The sequence below is a fragment of the Phycodurus eques genome, chromosome 2 (genome assembly GCF_024500275.1).
Source record: "Phycodurus eques isolate BA_2022a chromosome 2, UOR_Pequ_1.1, whole genome shotgun sequence".
Taxonomy (NCBI): Eukaryota; Metazoa; Chordata; class Actinopteri; order Syngnathiformes; family Syngnathidae; genus Phycodurus; species Phycodurus eques.
The window spans coordinates 19,524,484-19,548,539 of record NC_084526.1 but is presented as its reverse complement, the minus strand read 5'-3'; the positions used below and the strand labels follow the sequence as shown (position 1 = coordinate 19,548,539).

Genomic DNA, 24,056 nt, shown 5'->3' with positions numbered 1-24,056 from the left:
CCCGTAGGTGTGAATTTGAGTGCGAATGGTTGTTTGCTTCTATGTGTCCTGCGATTGGCTGGCTACCGGTTCAGGGTGTACCCCGCCTCCCGCCTGAAGATAGCAGGGATAGGCTCCAGCAGCCCGCGACCCTAGTGAGGAGAAGCGGCTCAGAAAATGGATGGATGGTTGGATGGATCTTGTAATATTGTTACATTTCAGTCCTTCATTCTCTAACGCTTATCTGGAATAAAGTCACAGGGGCAGTATCTTTAGCAGGGAAGCCCAGACTTCCCTCTCTTCAGCCACTTCGTCCAGCGTTTTCGGGGGGATGTAAATGGACCCTACCCTGAAATCCTGGCTCATTTATCCCTTTGGTGCTTATTTCAGGAAATGATGTGACACTGTTCGAGTCCCAGCAGCTGGACCAATGCAACAACAACATTCCAGATGAGGAGGATGAGGATGTGGTCGTCATCATGCCAACAAGGAGCAAAACCTCGTCTTCCAACTCGTCCTCGCCGTCTCCTTCCCTCCACTCGTCGCCGTCCTCGTCCCCTCTGTCGCACTCTACCACGTCCTCCAGCGACGGGGTCAGTCCTTCTTTTTGAGCTTCATGTTTGTGTCCTTCTCAAGAAAGTATAGTGGGACCACTCAGAACTCATGTACAATAATTTCTAAGGAAATTTACAAAAAATATTCAGTGCAAAGTATTGGCCCCCTTCTCAAATTCTTGTATTTTAGCATAGTTTAAACTGTAATGTTTAAGGTCATCAAACAAATGTAAATATCAGACAAATATAACCCAAGTGAGCTTAAAATGCTGTTTTTAAATTAGTTCATTTATTAATGAAAAAAAACTATTTAAAGTTACCTGCCCCTGTGTGAAAAAGTAATAGCCCCCTAAACTTAATAACTGGTTGGGCCATCCTTTTTTTAAGCCATTCAGAAGTTGACTTGCTGGTGTGTTTTGGATCGGTATCCTGCTGCAGAACCCAAGTGCGCTTCAGCTTGAGGTGACAAACTGATGGCTAAATATTCTCCTTCAGGATTTTCTGTTACAGAACAGAAGTGTAAAAGTAAGACGAGCCTTTTTGTGTCTTTTTGGTCAGCAGTGGTTTTCTCCTATGAACTATGAACTGCCATGGATGCTATTTTTGCGCAGTCTCTTCCTTCTTGCTCTGTCATGAACAGTGACCTTAACTGAGGCAAGGGAGGTCTGCAGTTCCATTGTGGCCTCCTGGATGAGTCATTCCTGTTCTCTTGGGGTCATCTTTATAGGCCAGCCACTCCTGGGAAAGTTGGGAATGTTTTCTCAATGTGAGGATAATGGCTCTCCCTATGGTTCGCTGGAATCCTAAAGCTTTAGAAATTGATTTTGTAACCTTTCCAGACTGATAATGTCAATTACTTTATTTCTCGACTGGTCTGGAATTTCTTTGGATTGTGTAATTTGTTGCATCTTTTTTAGATAATTTGTCTGACTTGATTTTGTCGGGAAAGATTCTGTTTAAGTCATTTCTTCTTCAGTGAAAATAAATAAAAAATTGTGATTAGCCACAATTAATAATTTAACAAGGGGGTAATTACGTTTTCAAACAGGGCCAGGTATATTTTAAGTTTTTTTTTCCTTAATAAATGAAACCACCATTTAAAAACAGCATTATAAGTTCACTTGGGTTATGCAGTGCGGCAAAAAAGTATTCAGGCAGCCACCAATTGTGCAAGTTCTCCCATTTAAAAAGATGAGCGAGGCCTGTAATTTTCATCATAGGTATACCTCACCTATGTGAGACAAAATGGGGGAAAAAATCCAGAAAAGCACATTGTCTGATTTTTTTAAACAATTTATTAGCAAATTATGGTGGAAAATAAGTATTTGGCCAATAACAAAAGTTCATCTCAATACTTTGTTATATACCCTTTGTTGGCAATGACACAGGTCAAATGTTTTCTGTAAGCCTTCACAAGGTTTTCACACACTGTTGCCGGTATTTTGGCCCATTCCTCCAAGCAGATCTCCTCTAGAGCAGTGATGTTTTGGGCTGTCACTGGGCAACACAGACTTTCGACTCCCTCCAAAGTTTTTCTCAGGGGTTGAGATCTGGAGACTGGCTACTCCTTCGTTGCCCGTTGTTTGGGATCATTGTCATGCAGAGACACCCAGCCATGTTTCATATTCAATACCCTTGCTGATGGAAGGACGTTTTTCACTCAAAATCTCACAATACAAACCCCCATTCATTCTTTCCTTTACACCAGACATTGCCCAAAGTCCGGCCCCCGGGCCAAATCCGGCCCGTGTTCATATTTCCACTGGCCCGAAGCCTCTGTCATAAAACCAATAATATGTGGCCCGGCAGTACAAAATACACGCGCAATTTTATATTTCACCACAGGATGGCAGTAAACTTGTGGCTGAACTCTCGCGGGGCCGTTTTGCGTATGATCTGTTTTTTGCCCATTTCTAAAATGGCAACTGGAAGTAAGAAAAGGAAAGTTGATAGCGAGGGCCGACGTTTCCAGGACAAAAGGAAGTCTGAATATTTTTTCACTGAGTTTAGAAACAACTGCGTCTGCTTAATTTGCCAAGAGACTGTGGCTGTGTTCAAGGAGTTCAATATAAAGAGGCACGACCAGACGGAACATGCTAATTACGACAAGCTAACTGGGAACGAACGCAGTGAAAAATTGAAGCAACTGGAAGCTGGTTTAACGGCACAGCAACACTTTTTCACAAGAGCCAGTGAGTCGAATGAAAATACAACAAAGGCAAGCTATGAGGTGGCAACGCTGATTGCCAAGCACTACAAACCTTTTACTGAGGGTGAATTTATTAAAGACTGTGTGATGAAAATGGTGGAGAACATTTGTCCTGAGAAAAAGCAACAGTTCGCCAATGTTTTCCTGGCTCGTAGCACTGTGTAACGAAGGATCGAAGAAGTTTCTTCTGATATTAAGAGACAGTTGGACGCAAAAGGAGTGGAGTTTGAATTGTTTTCGTTAGCCTATGATGAAAGCACGGATGCATCCGACAGCGCTCAGTTACTGATTTTTTTTAGAGGAGTGGACAGTGAAATGAACAGTGCGTGAAGAGCTACTTGACCTCCAGAGCCTTAAGGACCAAACAAGAGGGAAAGATTGATTTGCTTCTGTTTGTTCCGCCGTACATGACATAAAATTAAAGTGGAATAAAATCACGGGGATTATTACGGATGGTGCACCTGCCATGGTTGGCGAGCACAGTGGATTATCAACCCTAGTGTGTCACAAAGTAAGCGAAGAAGGAGGTAAAGCTATAAAACTCCATTGTATTATTCACCAAAAAGTTCTATGTGCCAAACCGTTTCCGTGGATCTCAGTGACGTTCCAGCCCACCTGCAGTTGGAGCTCATTGAGCTGCAGTGTGACACAGAGTGTCGCAGCCGGTACCAACAACTCCCTCTTGTCAACTTTTACCAGCAGCTGGATAAAGACAGGTTCCAAGAGATTCGTACATTTGCTAAGAAAATGTTGAGCTTGTTTGGCTCGACATACTTGTGTGAGAAGACATTCTCAGTCATGAACATGAATAAGAACTGCGTGAGGACAAGACTAAGTGACTCCCACCTGCGTGACATCTTGCGCATTAAAACCACCGCTTTTGAGCCAGACCTGCCCCATTTACTGCAGTCGAGATCTCAGTATCACCTTTCACATGAATGCAAACATATTGTTTGTTGATTCTGATGAATAAAGTTTGAGTCAAATTTTATAAAAATACTTTATTTTGCATTTCATTAATTTTTATTTTAACCTTCATTTATCCAGGTCAGGCAGTTATAAGATCTACTTAGCAGCAGACAGCATAGTGAAACAGTAAAATAAAAATACAAAAAAGCACTTTGTCTCTCATAAGTGAGGTATACCTATGATGAAAATTACAGGCCTCTCATCTTTTTAAGTGGGAGAACTTGCACAATTGGTGGCTAACTATATACTTTTTTGCCCCACTGTATTTGTCTGATATTTTGTTTGATGAACTTCAACATTAAAGTTGGGAAACTATGCAAAAAATATCTAGAAGGCCCAATACTTTTTCACGGCACTGTTTGTGTGTTAGAGCGTCAGCCTCACAGTTCTGAGGACCCGGGTTCAATCCCCGGCCCCGCTTGTGTGGAGTTTGCATGTTCTCCCCGTGCCTGCGTGGGTTTTCTCCGGGCTCTCCGGTTTCCTCCCACATCCCAAAAACATGCATGAATTGGAGACTCTAAATTGCCCGTAGGCATGACTGTGAGTGCGAATGGTTGTTTGTTCCTATGTGCCCTGCGATTGTCTGGCAACCAGTTCAGGTTGTACCCCGCCTCCTGTCCGATGACAGCTGGGATAGGCTCCAGCACCCCCGCGACCCTAGTGAGGAGAAGCGGCTCAGAAAATGGATGGATGGATGTTTGTGAAAAAAACAAAAAAGATGTTTGTGTAAAAAAGAAGAGTTTTTGATATGCATTTTTATTATTTTTACTTAAGAAACTGAAGCATAAAATGAAAAAAATATATTTTAATAATTTTAATTATTATTTAGTTTTGAAATCATTATTTCGTTTGAATTCTTAATTTTCTTGTAAAATAACGCCCTCGGTTTAAAGTAAACACGATTTCTCATTGTCATACTGTGCTTCCCCAGGACTCTGATGGCACGCCGTGCAAGACGGCCAAGCAGCAGTCGGGTCGCGCTGCCAGCGCCCACAGAGAAAAGTCAACCGTGGTGACCAATCACCGAATGCAGACCCGCATGACCAGCACTCCAGCTGGGGGCAACAAAGGAGGAAAGGTGTGCTCCACTAACATTACGTCTTTTACAACACAACACAGACCTGAAAAAAATAAAGGAGTTTAGTTTTTAATCTACTATTTTCTGTGTTAAGTCAAGAGGAACCACAGTGACCTAGTGATGAGCATGTCCACCTCACAGATGAGAAGTTCAGGGTTCAAATCTGTGCTCTGGCCTTCTTCTGTGGAGTTTGCATGGTCTCCCGTACATTACATTCACTAAAGATTAAAATCACTTCATATTTCAGACAGTCACTCAAACATAGTCTAGGTCAATACTAGGCTTTACACAATCAGGATTTTTGGGGCCGATCACCGAGTTTAAAAAAACGATCACCGATCCGATCACAAGATGGAGGAATGTGTCTATTTAAATGACCTGTTCATTTACTGTATATACTTGTGTACTTAATTGCTCAAAAAATTATATTTACAATATACAATATTTGTTCCACTATTTATGCCAGTGAGGCTTAGTGACAGACCCACTACATAATGTTTTTGTTGCCTGCTTGCGAGCCGTATCGTATTAAAAGTACGTGAACATACCTCAACCAAACCTTAAAACAAACGTCCTCTCCTATCCTGAGCACCGGTGACCACCAACACCTTTTTCCCAATTTTGTCTTTATAATACAAAGTCGGCGCGTTCCACTCTTGTTGTCGTCACCACGGTAACGGGTGTATCCAGTCGCATTTGAGTTGACAAGATAAAGCCCAGCGATCGTAAAAAACGTGATGCGGTGGTATCGGAATACAAGATATTATTGCAGTAGTGTGACATAGTGCAATCTTGAAAGAGCAAATTTGTCTTGTAGTCTAATCCGGCCAGGCATTACGTGTTGTCTGTCTCAGACGTGTTGTCTGTTCCACACCGCCGACATGTTTTTTTAAATAACTTTATTGGCCGTCAGATGTTTACTGGGCTACGCCAAAAGATGCGACAAGGCTAAAAATAAACTAGCTTTTGGATTCAGATATACTGTGCACGATGGCGAAGCAGAATAAATGTCTTTTACGCTCCGCGCTCGGATTGGCGAATTATGACATTAAAGCCGATCAGCATAAAATGCTAATTATTGCCTGATACCGATAAGGCCGATAAAATCGGTGTAAAGTCTAGTCAATAGAATGCATCACACTTGCTGCCCGGCCAAAACTCTTCACATATAGTCCTGCTTACCATTATTGGCACCCATGAAGTTTAATTACTAAATGTGGAATATCTCCTGAAGAAAATGAATTAAGTGAAACATTTTCTATAAAGAACTTCATACAAAGGAACAAATGATAAACAATAACAACCCCAAAACAATGGGAGAAATAAAATAGAAACAGATAGATCATGGGGGTCCTCCATGAAGACAAAAACCCAAAGCACACATGGAAAAGCACACAGGAATGGTTGAAAATGAAAAAAATGTACTGTTTTAAAATGGCCAGCAATGAGTCCTGATCCCAATCCAATTGAAAATCTTTGGAGGGAGCTGAAATCTGGCATTGGAGAAAACAACCCTGCAAATGTTCAAGAACTTGAACAAATTGCAAAGGTAAAGTGGGAGACCCGTCCTTGAGCCGTCACCTTATTGTGGTGGAGGGGTTTGTGTGTCCCAATGATCCACGCCGAGCAGGTGTGGGTATACTTATTGCCCCCCCCGGACTCACTGCTGTGGTGTCCTTGAGCAAGACACTGATACTCCGAAATGCTCCCTGGGCGCTTCAGCTGCCCCCTGCTCCAGTGTGTTCCACTAACATGTGTATGTGGTCTCTGTGATGGGTAAAATGCAGAGAACAAATTTCGTGTGCATGCATGCATGTTCATGACAATAAAAGGTGATTCTTCTTTTGCTGGTGTATCTTCTCATGCCACACATTGTCCTTCCTCTAGACTTTTCATTGATATGCTTGGACACAGCACTCTGTGAACAGCCAGCCTCCTTAGCTATGAACTTTTTTGGCTTACCCATCCTATGGAGGGTATCAATGATGGTCTTTTGGCCAAATTGTCAAGTCTGTAGACTTCCCCATATAGAACCCGACTGAGACAATTGAACCAAACTGAAGCAATTTAATGACACCTGGGGAAAACCGTGGAAGTGCTTTGAGTTTAGTAGATGATTAGTGTGTGTCACTCAGTTTAAAGCATTTATGGCCTGCAAATTTTGGGCTGATTTCTTCACAGTATTACAATTTTTTTTAATTCCTGATTTCGTGGGTTTTATGACCTGGAAGCCTAAATTATGTCAAAATAAACAAATAAATACTTGAAATTGGTTAAATTGTTGGCCCTGAATCTATAATCTATGAAAGTTAAACTTTTTGAATGGAATTATGGAAATAAATAGTTTTCCATGATATTCTAATTTTTTGGAAAGGGTCTATATATGGGTCTGCCCGTTCATAGGTAAAATATGTCATTTCCGCTACGTCGTTTTAGAGTGCCACCAAGTGATCCAACGTGGGAATGTAAAGGATAGTCACTAAAAAAATTATAGCAAAATGTGTCAGAAGCCCATAGGCTTAATCAGCATTCTGTCATCAATATCGTCAATTTTATAGTGGGTTTGGTGGAAATAAATTTTTTAACAAAAAATAGTAGTGGATTATAATAGCTTTAATCTTCCTATGAAATTGATCACAAGCCGTACACAACCTCCTACTTAGCAATAGCAAACAGTGTGACCAATAAAAACATGTCCACCAGCCCTCAGGCAAACATGCAACGACTACGTAAGAGCGCTTTCTAAAAATAGCCACATTCCATACACGTCACATAATATTAACAAATAAAATAAGTAACAAATAGTTAAAATACAGCGCTAAATGTGCAAAGCAAATAAGTACTCACATTAGTGCACAACTCTGGAAGAGAACAACTAAGAACAAACCCCTCACAATACCACAAAACACAGCAGAGCAGGAGACAAGCATGGGCGCCTCGCCTCGGAGGATGGGCACGTGAGTCAAAGCAATCTGACTTTCCAGCTCAAATTTGACTGGCTGCAGTAAGCATGCTTTTTCAACCTCTGACAGAACACCCACTAACATTTTCATCCGGTCTCGTCTCATCATAGGAAACGTGCAGACGTCTCGTCTTGATTTAGTCATCAAAGAGACATGTTTAGCTTGCCACCGTCACGTTTTCGTCATGAAAAAAAGGGGCGTCAACGCAATCCTTTCGTCATCGTCAATGAAAACAGGTCTTCAACAAACCTAACATGCTTGTTTTGGGAATGAGGGAGGAAGCTGGAGAAAACCCACAATCAGAGAGTTGAACCCAGAACCTCTCAACTGCAAGATATGCTAAACACTAAAACACAGTGCTGCCTCACTACAGTGTTAATTAAGTGCAATTAATCCAGTTCCACCAGGCAATTAAAAAACAGTGAAATGGTTGTCATCAATATTTTAAAAAATAATGACTGAATGTCTTCTTTTACCCGCCTCCATCTACTTTTCAGGCCCGTTCCCAGCACAAGGGCAGCCAGCAGAGCTCCCCTCGCTCCTCCGGAAACAGCAAAGGTCACCCAAGTAACCGGCCACACCACCAGGGCAATGGCAAGAAGAGGAAAAACGCACGGGACTCTGCACCAGAGGAGCTATGCAGATAGGGAAGTAGCCTTGTCTCCCCTCCCTTGACTTTCTATAGGAGGAAAAAAATGAGGAGAACGAGCAGTTTTCTTTTTGCGAGCCAGCACCCCGTGCTCTTTTTGCCTCTCGCGCCTCCTGGTGTACAGGAGAGGAAGCTTCCCTTTTGGAGCAATACACAGACTTCCGCTGTTGGGGGGGAAAAAAACGTTTATATAAAAAGTGGAAAAAATAGCAGAAACAGCTTCAAATGTACAAAAAAAAAAGATTCTTTTTTTTTTTTAAAGGACAGCATTGAGGTGTAACTTATGCATGATTTTTTTTGATGATTTTTGTTGTCTGAACAGGTCATATGACAATTTCTAGGGGAAAAAAAACCTAAAAAGAAAAAAATAAGAAATTGTTTCATAGGATGATCTTTTTATGAAAAACAGAAAAAATGCACCCGCAGCTTTTTTTTTTTTTTCTTTTGCGGGTGTCTCATTGCCATGCCAACATGACCAATCATCGTCATCAGCATCCATCTTTTTACTGTCGGTGTTTGTTAACCTTTTTGGTATTCGCACGTGTCCATATATGTCAGGGTTTCCCCAACTTTTTCCACACAAACTTTCTGAAGTGCAACACATGCTCTACAAATACTAAAAACACTAAACAATGAATAAAGATCAATAAAACGGCAACCATTCTGGGGCCCCCTGACTCCACAGTTTGGGAAACCCTGCCTTATAAGGTGGAGTTTAAGATGAAATTACACGATTTTATTGAGACATCCATGAAAAAAATGTTAGAGATACAATTGTGACGATAAAATCACAGTGTATTTGTTAAAATATATTTATTTTTTTATGAATATAAAGATAGTATATGGATATATGGACAAATATATACAATATGAACCCTTTGAGGAGGCTATATGTTTAGATGCTGGGATGTGGGTGCGGTTTAATCAGGTACAATTACAACAAATATGTTTTTCCTTCATAATTATTGTTATTGGCAGTTGTGTGACGAAGTTGACGAGTGTGAGAGACTATTTTACAAGCCGTGAGGATTTTTTTGTTTTGTTGGATTTTAATATTTGGCTGGTCTACTTGGGGGGGAAAAAAGGGAGATAATGTTTTTTGTGTGATTCGAAGCTGAATTTTCCTAAACGTGGTCACATAAAAACAACACACGTTAATTTATTACAACAGCAACTTCTGCCACCAAAATGTGTTTGAATGATCCATAAAATACCTCAAGACACCCCCCTCACCAACTCAAAATTGGAAAACCCTGCTTTAAAAAGCCGCACCAATTCAGTCTTCAGGCATTGCAGTACTGCGTTTGACATGTAGGTGGCGCAAATAGCCCACTGTGAAACCACAACTCTTTGAGCTTGACTACTGCATTTAAATGTTCACCTTGTCCAACTTATTATTACCATCCATCCATCCATTTTCCATACCGCTTATCCTCCCTAGGGTCGCGGGCGTGCTGGAGCCTATCCCAGCTATCTTCGGGCGAGAGGTGGGGCACACCCTGAACTGGTGCCCAGCTAATCGCCAAACACATATAAACAAAAAACCATTCCCACTCACATTCACACCTACAGGCAATTTAGATTCTTCGATCAACCTACCATGCATGTTTTTGGGATGTGGGAGGAAACCGGAGTACCCGGAGAAAACCCACACAGGCACGGGGAGAATATGCAAACTCCACATCGGCGGGGCCGGGATTTGAACCCGGGATTTGAACCCGGGATTTGAACTGTGAGGCAGATGTGCTAACCACCGTGCCGCCATTATTATTACCAATAATGAAAAATATATTTTTGTTGTTAGTATATCTATCCCCAGATACCAGTAAATACCGACCGTCTGTATTTTCCCGTAAAAAAAAAAATTCTTGGCAGCCATTTTCAATGCAATACTGGGTTTGAATACAGTACTTAAGCAATAGTGTTGTGGTATATAAGGACATGGAGATATGTTAATTTTAATAATTGTTGTACAGGACAAAGTTGGGCGGGGTGGGGTGGGGGGGAGGGGGTCATCCAAAGTAAAGGGTTAGCCCTGTCAAGTGTGAATGTCCCGAAGTGAACACAAACCTTTCTGGACGTCGAGGAAGGTTCCCAACTATACTGACTGTATCGTCTTTGCTGCTTTTCACCAATTTCATGCAATAAAAAACAAACAACAACAAACAGTACTGTGAGCAATGTGTGCTTTTCTATGTTTTCTTTTTTTTTAATTTTGTTTACATTTATTTTACAAGTTGAACCAGTATATGTTTATTATATTATTTATTTTATTATCAGTTTAATTATATTTCATAATTTATATTAAATGAATAATACAGTCATGGATTATTTACCTGCATAACAAAATTGTAATACTTTAGTGTGGATTTCTCACAATGCCATGTCTGTTTCTATTACTGTATATTTTATTGATCTACTGTGTACATATTTTATACATTATTAATAAAATAGTATATTTAAAAAATGGAGACTAAAATAAGAAAATATTAAATATGGAAATACTAAATTTCTTTAGTAGTGAAATAAGTCGTATTTTTATTTTGTCTACGTAATGTCTGCTGTGTGTTTTTATATTTTATTTATATTAGAATTATATAATCATAGATTCTATTTATAAACACCTTTTAAATCACCCAAAAAGTCGCTTAGATCAATTATACAATTTCTTTAAATAACACCAAAATACCCAAAAGTGACTAAATAAGTAATTTAACATGTATATATATTATGTATTTCCATACATCAATTTTAAATTTTATCCAGTTCAAGTTTCAAGTTGATCCTCATTAGGGTTGTGGGTTAGCTGGAGATTGTCTCAGCTGATTTAAAACGAAAGGCGGCGGGCGTATTCCCTAGACTGGTCATCAGTCACTTGCAGGCCACACACAACCATGTTTTTTTTAATGTAGCAGGAAGCCGGAGATTTGAACCCACAACCTCTCGACATCCTCCAGCTAACCACTGAAAACACCCAACACCATGCTGCCGCCTGCCAAAAAGAGTAATAATTGTCCCAATTCCATAGGCAATTAAAAAGTAGGAAACCCAGTAAAAACATGCAAACTCCATCCATTCATCCATCCATCCATTTTCTGAGCCGCTCATCCTCACAAAGGTCGCGGGCGTGCTGGAGCCTATCCCAGCTATCATCGGGCAGGAGGCGGGGTAGGCCCTGAACTGGTTGCCAGCCAATCGCAGACATGCGAACTCCACACAGGAAAGACGTTGTCGAGATTCGAACCGGGGAAACTCAGAACTGTGAAGGAAAGTGCTGCTAACCTGCCTCTTGTTTTTTGTTTTATTTATTTATTAACTAACATTTAAGGACAGAAAATACCAAAAGGCGAATGAAGTAAGATGTTAATAGGACAGGAAATGGTGGATTTCTTGATTTGTTGTTTTGTTTTGGAGTGGGCGTGGTTGTGCTTGACAGTGAGGAGCGAGGGGGCGGGTCTTGGGACTCTCAAAGAGGCGGCGCGCGCGCGTTTGTACGAACAGGGGGCGAGCGTCTGTCATTCACACTGGCACGCATCCGGAGGAGGACACCGTACTCTCGCTACTCTTTATGCCGACGATGGCACCACCTTCCGCGGTCACTTGTGGAGCTTTCATCGGCGGGACGTTTCGGTGACGGCGGAACACAAGGTAGGAGTCGGACCCCGAACTTTGTTTTTATTTCAATGTATGCGTTCCCTGTTAAATATGATACAATTTTACCCTCTTGTCCCCCCCCCCCCCCCCCCCATCTTTTATGTTGATGTTACGCCATGTTTGAGTGCATTTACGCCGATTTAACGCGCTCGACAGTGTAAACTCGTGAATAAATTGAAAAGGACGAACTTTTAAAGAGAGTATCGTCTATGTCCACGACAACAAGCGCCACGGAAGGCTGTTGTGTCAATTAAAAAAAAAAAACTAAAAAAAAAAAAAAGGGGAAATTCCAAATGATTGACGTCCTTTGTGTCACTGTGTCTGACTGACAGGTGTTGAGTGGTTTTACTGATTGTTTGTTTTAGTATTCGGGGAGACGCAGCAGCTTGAAAAAACTTTAAATTGAATTCTTCATGACTGGAACATTTGAGGAGACACAGCTGGAAATTGCCAAAATAAACACACATGCTGATGTCACCTGCGTTGAACTCCAGTCACAAATTGGCTGCATCATTTCGTTTTTTACTTGCTGCCTTCAGTCTTGTCTTGAATAAAATTACTGCGTAATTGTGACCTCAGAGGTTACACAGCTAGGAATGACAAAAGCAAACACACTAATGTTGGGTGTGTACACTGCAATATTATACTCCACAATCTCCACTGTACTGCGAAGCTCCCGTTTCTCACTGCCCTCAATCTCCTGGGATAAAATTGCACCGTCATGGTAATATTTGAGGATTCAAGGCTGGAAATTGCAAAAAAAAAAAAAGGCACACAGGCTAAAGTTAGCTCTGTACGCTGTATTCCTCAGTCTCCACTTTGCTGCAAAGGTCCGTTTTCATGCTGACCTCAGTCTCCTCTCGAACAACACCTCAATGTCATTGTAACATTTGAGAATACAAAATTAAATACACACACATACTGTATCGTATGCCACAGTCTCCACTTTGCTGCAGCGGTCCAGGTTTTTGCTCCTTCTCGAATAAAATGGCCGCATCATGATGACATTTGGGGATACACGGCTAAAAATGACAAAAGTAAAGACATGCTAACATTAGCCTTAAATGTTGTTCTTGCAGTGCTATACTCCACTGTCTTCACTTTGTTACAGCGCTCCGATTTCTTGCTGCCCTCAGTCTCATTTCAAATAAAATCGCGACGCCATTGTAGCATTTGAGAAGGCGTGGCGACAAATGACAAAATACACACTAACCGTGTTGCAGAATTATACTTTGCAGTCTCCACTTTGCTGCAGTGCTCCGTTTTGTAGTTGGTAGCGTTTGCAGGTGTACCTAATGTTGTGTCCGGTGAGTGTCTCGAAATATGGTGCAGTTTGATTCTAAACTGCGTCCTTCCTTCCTCATATACGCTCACACGAGTTCTGCTGTGATAACATGTTGGTTGCCAAACACTTCTGAGGAACCACATGATTTCAAGTCTTCTCTTTCACATCCTCTCAACTGCAATACGTACAACGACATAATATCCTGGTGTTATTATAGTATGGGAAGTTTGAGTATTTATCCGATATCCTTGATATTCATCTTAAGGTCCATGGGCAGTACTATTCCGCTCTTTGTCCTCACTAATAACACAATTCTGCACACTAGGAGAACAACTAGGGTGCACTAGTGGAACCACTGTATTGCTCGTTAAAAGCTTTTTCCATTACTGCCTTCCACTACTGTATGACATTTGTGCAGGACAACTTTGGTTTCCTAGTAGGCTAATTACGAATGAGAGCAAAACCATGTACTAGTTGACATCTGTGAAGCTCTCGATGTTCACTAGTTGAATTTTGTCACTAATAGTACTAGTAGCAGTAGTTCACCTACTAGTATGCTAAAGTTGTCCTTCTAGTAAGAGAGAGAGCATACATGGACCTTAAGCTAAATATCAAGGATATTGAATAAATGCTCAAACGGCTTTTGGACAACTACATGTTAGTAGTGGGCATGTTGATGCTACAAGTAGGGTCCTGGAGCCTACTAGTACATGACATGCCTACTTGTTGGGCCTATTTAGTGTTACTAATGCAGCACAATCGTTTACTAATAAAGGACTAGTTTAATTTCATACTAGTTAGTGGAATTTGTTTTACTACTAGTAAGATGCAGTCATTCTGCTAGTGCAACAGCGCAGTTTACTAGTAAGGTAATCGTGAACTAGTAGGGAAAAAGTGGCAGTAGTAGTGGGTGGAAAAAAATACCATTAAGGGATTCTACTCGTGCAACGTAGTCATTCTTTTATTGCAGCACAGTAGTTTACTAGTAAGGTTTAATAGCATACAAGTAGGCCAAACGTGGCACTATTAATTGAAAAATGTTACGAGTAAGACAGTCATTATATTAGTCTGCTCTACTCATTCTTCTAGTGCGTTGAATAGTCTTGCTGGTGATTACAAAGAGCATACTAGTACATGAACCTTAAGATGGATATCAAGGATATTGAATAAATGCTCAAACGGGTTTCCATAGCAAGGCACATACAGGAAGTATAAAATGTCTACAGACCTCTGTTCAAATGCCATTTTTTTTGGTATATAAAATCATTTGAAATGTTTTTCCACCAATAATGTGATCTTTTATGTGTAGAACTCCAATAAAATCATTCTTTTCAGAATCACAATCAGAATCATCTTTATTTGCCAATTATGTCCAAAAAACACAAGGAATTTGTCTCCGGTAATTGGAGCCGCTCTTGTACGACAACAGTCAGTCAATTGACAGAGAACACTTTTGAGACATAAAAACATTGAGAAAAATAGTCACTGAGCAATAAAGGGTTGCTAGTTATCTGGTAATGCGGTACATTATTTTATTTTTATTTTTTTGACAATTGTGCAAAAAGATTCCTCTAGGACTTAGAGCAGTTTGAATGACTAATATTCCAATAGTCCGGTGCAATGACCATTGTGCAAAGGCTGCCGAGACTTCAAGCGAGTAGTACAATAGTCTGGGACAATGTTGATTGTGCAAATGGAGCAGATACTCCTCAGTCAGTGTGCAAATGGAGCAGATGCTACTCTGGCATGAGTGGCCACTATTGGTCAACAACAGATATGCAAATAGTGCAGCGTGGTGAGACTACTACAGTGAGTGCACGAGTAATATATAATTGGCCCGACAGAAATGTGACAACAAACTCAAGACAAAAAATTGCCAGCATGTTGAATTGTAGAGAAGTTGATTGCAAGAGGGAAGAAGCTGTTGGAATGTCTGCTAGTTCTAGTTTGCATTGATCGGTTGCGCCTACCTGAGGGAAGGAGCTGGAAGAGCTGGTGACCGGGATGTGGAGGGTCCGAGAGGAGGTGGAGGTCGGATTAAACTGAGATAATGTAGTCGCACGTGTGTACACACCTTCATTACTGGGGATGTGGCTGTGTTCAGAATTAACCAATCACGTTCAAACTCTGTTAAGTGGGAGTCAGCACACACCTGCCTTATAAACCCCCAATAAAGTTCAGGTGTTCTAGTAGGCTAGTAGGACTCTTTCCTACATTGCTATAATAAGGTCAATTTCCTGTTCTGTAGTTATTGTCACAGTTTTCCTCTTTGCCATCACTGGTACCCTTCGGGGGAGGCATCACAAAAAAAGCCCAAGACAAATCAATTTAATCCTTTAGTCATTTTGTACTGAGCAGCCAGGATGGGGTTGTGTGTGCCACTTTCCGACCTGGCAATAAGACGTTCCATTTCCTGTTTTATTCTTATCATAACCCTTTTGCTCGTGGCGGCATCACAGAAAAAGCATTGCATACATGAGTTTAAGGGACTGGTGTACATGGTATCTTTTGTGCTTTGTAAATAATTGATTTGTTTTGAGTGCGTGCCTCCACTCAAAACACGTTCCGTGCATCTGAAGGCAGATTAGGTAATAATGACACAGTGGGCGAGGGTGAGGTCTCCCAGGGAAACTGGAACAGCAAAGACCATGCAGAGAGTGGAGAGACTTTCCTAATGGCGCTTGATAGCGGCAAACGCCAGACGTTAAGAGCCCGCATGCGGTCTTCTGTCCAGCTGCCATCAACAGCTTTGATTGAGCAACGCTGACATTATGGGAATGGAGCCACGTATGCCTACAGACACTGATAAGGTCATCCCATTTTAGAAATTAAAAATCCCATTTTTAGAAATTAAAAAAAATATTTTTTTCCCACAAAGGTCCTGTAAAATTGACCAACTGAATGGCAAATTAAAAACTTTGAATAAAAAAAATATCAAATTTCACACAAAGATCATTTAATTAAATAATGTAATTAATACTTGTTGATAAAATCTCACAAAGAAGCTGTACAATGTTAATAAATGAAAAATGAAAAAATGCTGCTTAAAAATTATACAGTGCCATACATTGTAAGCCTATAAACCCCCCCCCCAAAATGTAATAAGAATAATTAGTGAAAAATGTTTATTCAAAAGATTAATACAATTTCTCACCGAGCTCCTGAAAAATGTAATGATTCATAATTGGTTGAAAAAGCATGACGATAACCCTAGAACAGGAAATGGAACTTACTGCAACCTGGAAAGGTGGTACTTGTCCAAAAGATGAACATTCTTATCCTTAGAAAAATATGATTTAAACTATAGTACAAGACATTGAATTTATAGTGACATAAGACAGCACAGATCATTTTACACTTGAGACTATGTGAGTCCTGGGATGCACGTCATGGAACAATGAGTCGCAGCCCTGGAACAATGAGTCTCTGCAATTTATCATCACTGAATACAGACAGGGTCCTGCTATATTGCAGTGAGAAGTACTGAGAAGTACAAACAAAAATGACTCTGCCTGTTCCATTTTAAGTGCCATTTGTTCCAAATTTTCTCTTCCTTTGTCCGTCTTTAACTCAACTCTCTCTCTCTCTCCGCCCCTCTATGACAGATTACATCTTGTGCAGACGATGTAATGTGAAGAAGGTTACCGACTGTAAGGTTGTGGTAGGGGAGAGTGTGGCTCGGCAGCATAGGATGGTGCTGTGTAAGATGACTCTGGTGGTGGGGAGGAAGGTTAGGAAGACAAAGGCAGAGCAGAGAACCATATGGTGGAAGCTGAGACAGGACGAGTGTTGTGCATCTTTTCGGGAAGAGGTGAGACAGGCTCTCGGTGGACGGGAGGAGCTTCCAGAAGACGGGACCACTGCAGCCAAGGTCGATCAGAGAGGCAGGCAGGTTTGGGTGATTAAGGATAGAGATGGAAATATGTTGACTGGTGCCAGCAGTGTGCTAGCTAGATGGAAAGAATACTTTGAGGAGTTGATGAATAAGAAAAATGAGAGAGAAGGGAGAGTATAAGAGGCAAGTGTGGTGCACCAGGAAGTAGCAATGATTAGTAAGGGGGAAGTTTAAAGAGGATGAAAAATGGAAAAGGCAGTCTGTCCTGAGGAAAGGCAGTCGGTCCTGATGACATTCCTGTGGTGGTATGGAAGCATTTAGGAGAGGTGGCCGTGTAGTTTTTGACCAGCTTGTTCAATAGAATTCTAGCACGTGAAAAGATGCCTGAGGAATGGAGGAAAAGTGTGCTGGTGCCCATTTTTAAGAACAAGGGTGATGTGCAGAGCTGTGGGAACTATAGAGGAATAAAGTTGATGGGCTCTCAATTTACCGGTCGATCTACGTTCCTACCCTTACTTATGGTCACGAGCTGTGGGTCGTGACCGAAAGAACAAGATCCCGGATACAAGCGGCCGAAATTTGTTTGTCCGGGCTCTCCCTTAGAGATGGGGTGAGAAGCTTGGTCATCCGTGAGGATCTCAGAGTAGAGTCGCTGCTCCTCCACATCGAGAGGAGCAAGATGAGGTGGCTGGGGCATCTGATTTGGATGCCTCCCGGACACCTCCCTGGTGAGGTGTTCTCCGGGCATGACCCACCGGGACGAGACTCCGGGGACGACCCAGGACACGCTGGAGAGACTACGTCCTTCGGCTGGCCTGTGAATGCCTCGGGATCCCCCCGGAAGAGCTGGATAAAGTGGCTGGGGAGAGGGAAGTCTGGGCGTCCCTGCTAAAGCTACTGCCCCCGCGACCTGACCTCGGATAAGCGGTACAAAATGGATGGATGGAAGTTGATGAGCCACACAAAGTTATGGGAAAGAGTAGTGGAAGCTAGACTCAGGACAGAAGTGAGTATTTGCGAGCCCCTTCCTGTTTGCAGTGGTGATGGATAGGCTGACAGATGAGGTTAGACTGGAATCCCCGTGGACCATGATGTTTGCAGATGACATTGTGATTTGCAGTGAAAGCAGGGAGCAGGTGGAGGAACAGTTAGAAAGATGGAGGCATGCACTGGAAAGCAGAGGAATGAAGATTAGCCGAAGTAAAACAGAATATATGTGCAGGGAGAAGAGATGGCAAGGGTGGAGGACTTTAAATACTTGGGGTCAACCGTACAGCGCAATGGTGATTGTGGTCAGGAAGTGAAGAAGCAGGTTGGAACGGGTGGAGGAAGGTCTCAGGTGTGTTATGTGACAGAAGAGTCTCTGCTAGGATGAAGGGCAAAGTTTATAATACAGTGGTGAGGCCAGCCATGATGTATGGATTAGAGACAGTGGCACTGAAGAGACAACGGGAAGCAGAGCTGGAGGTGGCGGAAATGAAGATGTTGAGGTTCGCTCTCGAAGTGACCAGGTTGGATAAAATTAGAAATGAGCTCTTCAGAGGGACAGCCAAGGTTCGATGTTTTGGAGACAAAATTAGAGAGAGCGGACTTCGATGGTTTGGACACATCCAGAGGAGAAATAGTGAATATATTGGTAGAAGGATGATGAAGATGGAGCTGCCAGGCAAGAGAGCTAGAGGAAGACCCCTAAAGGGACAAGCCGAAAGGAAAAGAAGAAGTGCATCTTCACTCAAAACAGCTAGCATTTTGTACCATATTAATACATTAGTTTTATGGCTGTGCATTTATGAGCTTAGACCAGCTGACTAGGAATAAGACAAATATTCTTTGTACTACTACAAGTTTTGGGAGTGTTCAATATTTTTTCTAACTGAAATGAAGAAACCTCAAGAGAAATTATTTTTCTTCATCTCCTATCAACAAAACCCTCCTCTGTTTGGGTACATGATGCTGATCCATTTGACCTTTTTTCCTCTCTCGCCACATTTGCGATGTTTTACACCTACTTGACTCAATGGTTTGCCACTTAGAGATCATCAGATTGGCCATATGTCACACAGTGACTACACTGAGGAAAAAGCACACTGTATGTACCGTTACGGTTGCGAGCCACAAATTCGACGGGACTCATAATTAAAAGAGATGCCCCTAATGTTATGTTAGTAACGTAGACTAATGTTGAGCTCACTGATTTGCGCTGTTAGTTTCACCTTTGTCTCTTGGGTCCAGCGACAGCGGCGTTATACTCGGCAGAGAGAAAGGTCCGTGTTACAACGAACGGGTGCTCGCCTTGCATTTCACTATGAAATGCTACCATACTTTCGCACTTTGTCTTTTTTCTCTCTTCTAAATTTGGGATCACATCCTGCAACCACTGTCTTCCCGCTTGTCAATTGAACGCTTCACTTCCGTGTCCACGCATCAGAAATGTCCTTTCCATCGCTTTGGTCGAGGTTAATCTTGGTCTCATCAGTTCAGAAAACTTTGTTCCAAAACCTTTGTGGCTCATCTCTGTACTTCTTTGTAAAATCCAATCTGGCCTCCCAATTCTTTCTGTTGATGAGTGGTTTGCATCGTGCGCTATGCCCTGTACATTTCTTCTCTCAGTCTTCTTCGAACACAGTGGATTGTGATACCTTCACCCCTGCCCTGTGGAGGTTGGCAGTGATGTCACTGACTGTTGTTTTTGGGTGTTTCTTCACAGCTCTCACAATGTTTCTGTCAACTATTGTTGATACCCTTGGCCCGACCTGTTCGATGTCTGTTGCTCAGTAAACCAGTAGTTTCTTTCTTTTTCAGCACATTCCAAATTGTTGTACTGGCTATGCCCAGTGTTTGTGCAATAGCTCTGATCAATTTTTCCGCTTCTTTCGGCTTCAAAATGGTTTGTTTTTCTCACATAGACAGCTCTCTGGTCTTCATGTTTGCTTAATAGCAAATGCAGTTTTCACAGGTGAAACCCAAAGACAAAAACGAGCACCATCTAATATTTAAGCAATCAATCTAAAAGGCAACACCTGAGCAACTAGAAACACCCATCAGTCAATATGTTCCAATACTTTTGCTCACTTGAAAAGTGGGTGGGTTCAAAGAAAAGGTGTTCTGTCCTGAGTTGTTTAAGACATGTAGATGTAAATACCAAGAAATAAAAGCTGGAATTATGATTAAGATCCCCCCCCCCCCCCTCCCTCATATTCATCTTTTGATTTGAAACCCAAATGTCTTAAGTGTGCAACAAAAACAAATGAAATGACCTTGCTGTTTCAGTACTTTTGGAGGGGACTGGAAGTTTCTCTCCTGGCTCAGTTAGATGTTTAATCACAATGAATCACGATTAATTTGCTTTTTCCTTGTATTCATAATTTTTGTAATGCCAACAGTAATCAAAAGGCTTCAAAGGAAAGCAACACATTTGTCCTTGTCTCGTGTTCACCTCTCTCCCATTCAGTGAAACATCCTTTTTATAGACCAAGCAACAAACATATCCATCCTTGGTAAAGTAATAAAATTTTGTATTGAACCCTGACACCTATTTGCTTGTGCGGAAAGAGCCGGAAGCACTCACTATGAGCCAAAGCGTGCCTCCTGTAGATTTTATGTTTGAGTAGTATCGGTGATGCAGATGTGTGGGTGTCTTGTTTTCTCTCTCTCTCTCTTCTCCTTCTCTTCTCTTCTCTCGCTCTCTCCACAGTTTAAATATTTTTCAGCTTACTTTGGCTCAAGGACGTTACATAATGCCGGTGAGAGCCTCATTTGCACGAGGGCCTTCAGAGAGAGCTTAGGGCCAGCTTGAAATACCTGGGAAACAACAGCAAAATGGACCACCACCACTTTTTTTTTCCCTCTCTTTCCTGATTTTGGGAGGAATCAGTCAACTGTTTCACATAGAGAGCCTGTAATGTTCAAATAATTGAAAGAATGATTTTTAATTTAAAAGGTTGAATGGAAAAAAAAATCCACACAGAACCTGTAAAATTAAGTGTAGTAAATATTTCTTTAAGAAAACTGGTGACTCAAAAAACTAATACAATTTTAGACGGATCCTGTAGCATTGAAATTAATTTAATGAAACATTTTTTTAAACAACATATCACACTGAGAGCTTGTAAAGGTGAACATTTTAATAATAAAAACAAATGTTCATAAAAACATTTCACAGAACAATCGTAAAATAAAAAAGTGAGTGAATAATCATTATATCTGTGATCCTCTAAAATGAAGAATTTAACGAGTAATTATTTTTAAGAATAATTAAAAACTCTTAAGAAATTAAGGGATCCAGTGAAATTAAATAACAATAATAATGAATTGTAATTACAATAAAGAAAGTTAGAGATCCTGTTCAATTGAAATGGGGGGGGGGGGGGGGGATGATAATTGATACATTTTAATAATTAGAATGTTAGGATAACATTTCAGAGATCTTGTTAAATTGAATTATTAATTGATTTATAAAGATGCAGTTGCACAAAGAGCTTGTAAAATTGACAAATGTAATGAATTAATTTTATAAATGTTACAATTGTAGCATTTCACATAACAGTCATGTAACAAACATTTATTGAATAGTAATTAATACAAATATAATAATTTAGAAAATGCACATTAAAAATCTTACAAATTTCACAGAGATCATGTAAAACAAAAACAAAATTAATAAAGAAAATTGTTCAAATGTAACATATGCCACACAGTATTCTTCTTTTCCTTTAGGCTTGTCCCTTTAGGGGTCGCCACAGCGCGTCATCCTTTTCCTATCTCCTGCATCCTCCTCTCGAACATCAACTGCCATCATGTCTTCCCTTACGACATCCATCAACCTTCTCTTTGGTCTTCCTCTAGCTCTCTTGCCTGGCAGCTCCATCCTCATCACCCTTCTACCAATACGTATACTCATTAGCTCTCCTCTGGATGTGTCCAAACTATTGAAGTCTGCTCTCTCTGACTTTGTCTCCAAAACATCGAACCTTGGCTGTCCCTCTGATGAGCTCATTTCTACTTTTATCCAACCTGGTCAATTCGAGAGCGAACCTCAACATCTTCATTTCTGCCATCTCCAGCTCTGCTTCCTGTTGTCTCTTCAGTGCCACTGTCTCTGATCCGTGTACATCATGGCTGCACTGTTTTATAAACTTTCATCCAAGCAGAGACTCTTCTGTCACATAACACACCTGACACCTTCCTCTATCTGTTCCAACCTGCTTGGACCCGTTTCTTCACTTCCTGACCACACTCACCATTGCTCTTGATGGTTGACCCCGAGTATTAAAAGTCCTCCGCCCTTGCTATCTCTTCTCCCTGGAACCTCACTTTTCCTCCACCAGCCCTCTTATTCATGCACATATATTCTGTTTTACTTCGGCTACTCTTCATTCCTCTGCTTTCCAGTGCATGCCACACCACACTGGCCTCACCACTGTATTATAAACTTTGCCCTTCATCCTAGCAGAGACTTTTCTGTCACATAACACACCTGAGACCTTCCTCCACCCGTTCCAACCTGCTTCGTCACTTCCTGACCACACTCACCATTGCACTGTACGGTTGACCCCAAGTATTTAAAGTCCTCCACCCTCGCCATCTCTTCTCCCTGCACATATATTGTGTCTTACTTCGGCTAATCTTCATTCCTCTGCTTTCCAGTGCATGCCTCCATCTTTCTAACTGTTCCTCCAGCTGCTCCCTGGTTTCACTGCAGATCACAATGTCATCTGCAAACATCATGGTCCATGGGGATTCCAGTCTAACCTCATCTCTCAGCCTATCCATCACCACTGCAAACAGGAAGGGGCTCAGGGCTGATCCCTGATGCAGTCCCACCTCCACCTTAAATTCGTCTGTCACACCTACAGCACATCTCACCGCTGTTCTGCTGCCCTCGTACATGTCCTGTATTATTCTTGCATACTTCTGCCACTCCAGACTTCCGCATGCAGTACCACAGTTCCTCTCTGGGTACTCTGTCAGAGGTTTTCTCTAGATCTACAAAGACACAATGTAGCTCCTTCTGACCTTCTCTGTACTTTTCCATCAACATCCTCAAGGGAAATAATGCATCTGTGGTACTCTTTCTAGGCATGAAACCATACTGTTCCTCGCAAATACTCAATACATCAGGACCAACTGCTTTTCCATTTTTCACCCTCTTTAATGCCCTTCTAACTTCCCCCTCACTCATCATTGCCACTTCCTGGTCCACCACACTTGCCTCTTCACACTTCCTTCTCTCTAATTTTCCTCATTCATCAACTCCTCAATGTATTCTGTCCATCTATCTCGCACACTACTGGCACCAGTCAACATATTTCCATCTCTATCCTTAATCACCCTAACCTGCTGGCCAGCCTTTATAGATTATTTTCTCCTTCTTTAGTGTCCAACCTGCCATACATGTCATCATATGCCTCTTGTTTGGCCTTTGCCACCTTTGCCCTTTGTCACATCTCAATGTATTCCTTTCGCCTCTCCTCGGTCCTCTCAGTGTTCTTCTTAGCTAACCTTTTTCCTTGTATGATTTCCTGTACTGTGAGGTTCCACCATCAAGTCTCCTTCTCTCCTTTCCTGGCAGAAGATACACCAAGTACTCTCCTACCTGCCTCTCTGATCACCTTGGCTGCAGTGGTCCAGTCTTCTGGAAGCTCCTCCTGTCCACCGAGAGCCTGTCTCACCTCTTCCCAAATAGCTGCACAACACTTGTCCTGGCTTAGCTTCCACCACATGGTTCTCTGCTCTGCCTTTGTCTTCCTAATCTTCCTCCCCACCACCAGAGTCATCTTACACACCACCAGCTTCCTAATATGCCACACAGTGATGTTAAATGCTTGAATGCTACTTGAAAAGATTTGACATTTCACACAAAGATCATGTAAAACTGAAAA

The 24,056-nt window shown here is 41.6% G+C and overlaps 2 protein-coding genes across 6 annotated transcripts in view; both read left to right on the top strand.

Annotated features, from left to right (window-relative positions):
- The window catches only part of tent4b (terminal nucleotidyltransferase 4B), a 73,262-nt gene extending 62,704 nt beyond the window's left edge, over window positions 1-10,558 (top strand). For both annotated transcript variants that reach the window (XM_061669209.1, XM_061669199.1), the window contains 3 exons: window positions 370-572; window positions 4,643-4,789; window positions 8,250-10,558. In XM_061669209.1, the coding sequence (XP_061525193.1) occupies window positions 370-572; window positions 4,643-4,789; window positions 8,250-8,399 (500 nt within the window). In that variant the 3' untranslated portion in view covers window positions 8,400-10,558. The remainder of the gene's footprint in view (window positions 1-369; window positions 573-4,642; window positions 4,790-8,249) is intronic.
- A 1,356-nt stretch (window positions 10,559-11,914) lies between these two features.
- adcy7 (adenylate cyclase 7) overlaps window positions 11,915-24,056 on the top strand; it is an 87,712-nt gene continuing 75,570 nt past the window's right edge. For all 4 annotated transcript variants that reach the window (XM_061669067.1, XM_061669058.1, XM_061669076.1 and 1 more), the window contains exon 1: window positions 11,915-12,049. The gene's annotated coding sequence lies outside the window, so the exon portion shown is untranslated. The remainder of the gene's footprint in view (window positions 12,050-24,056) is intronic.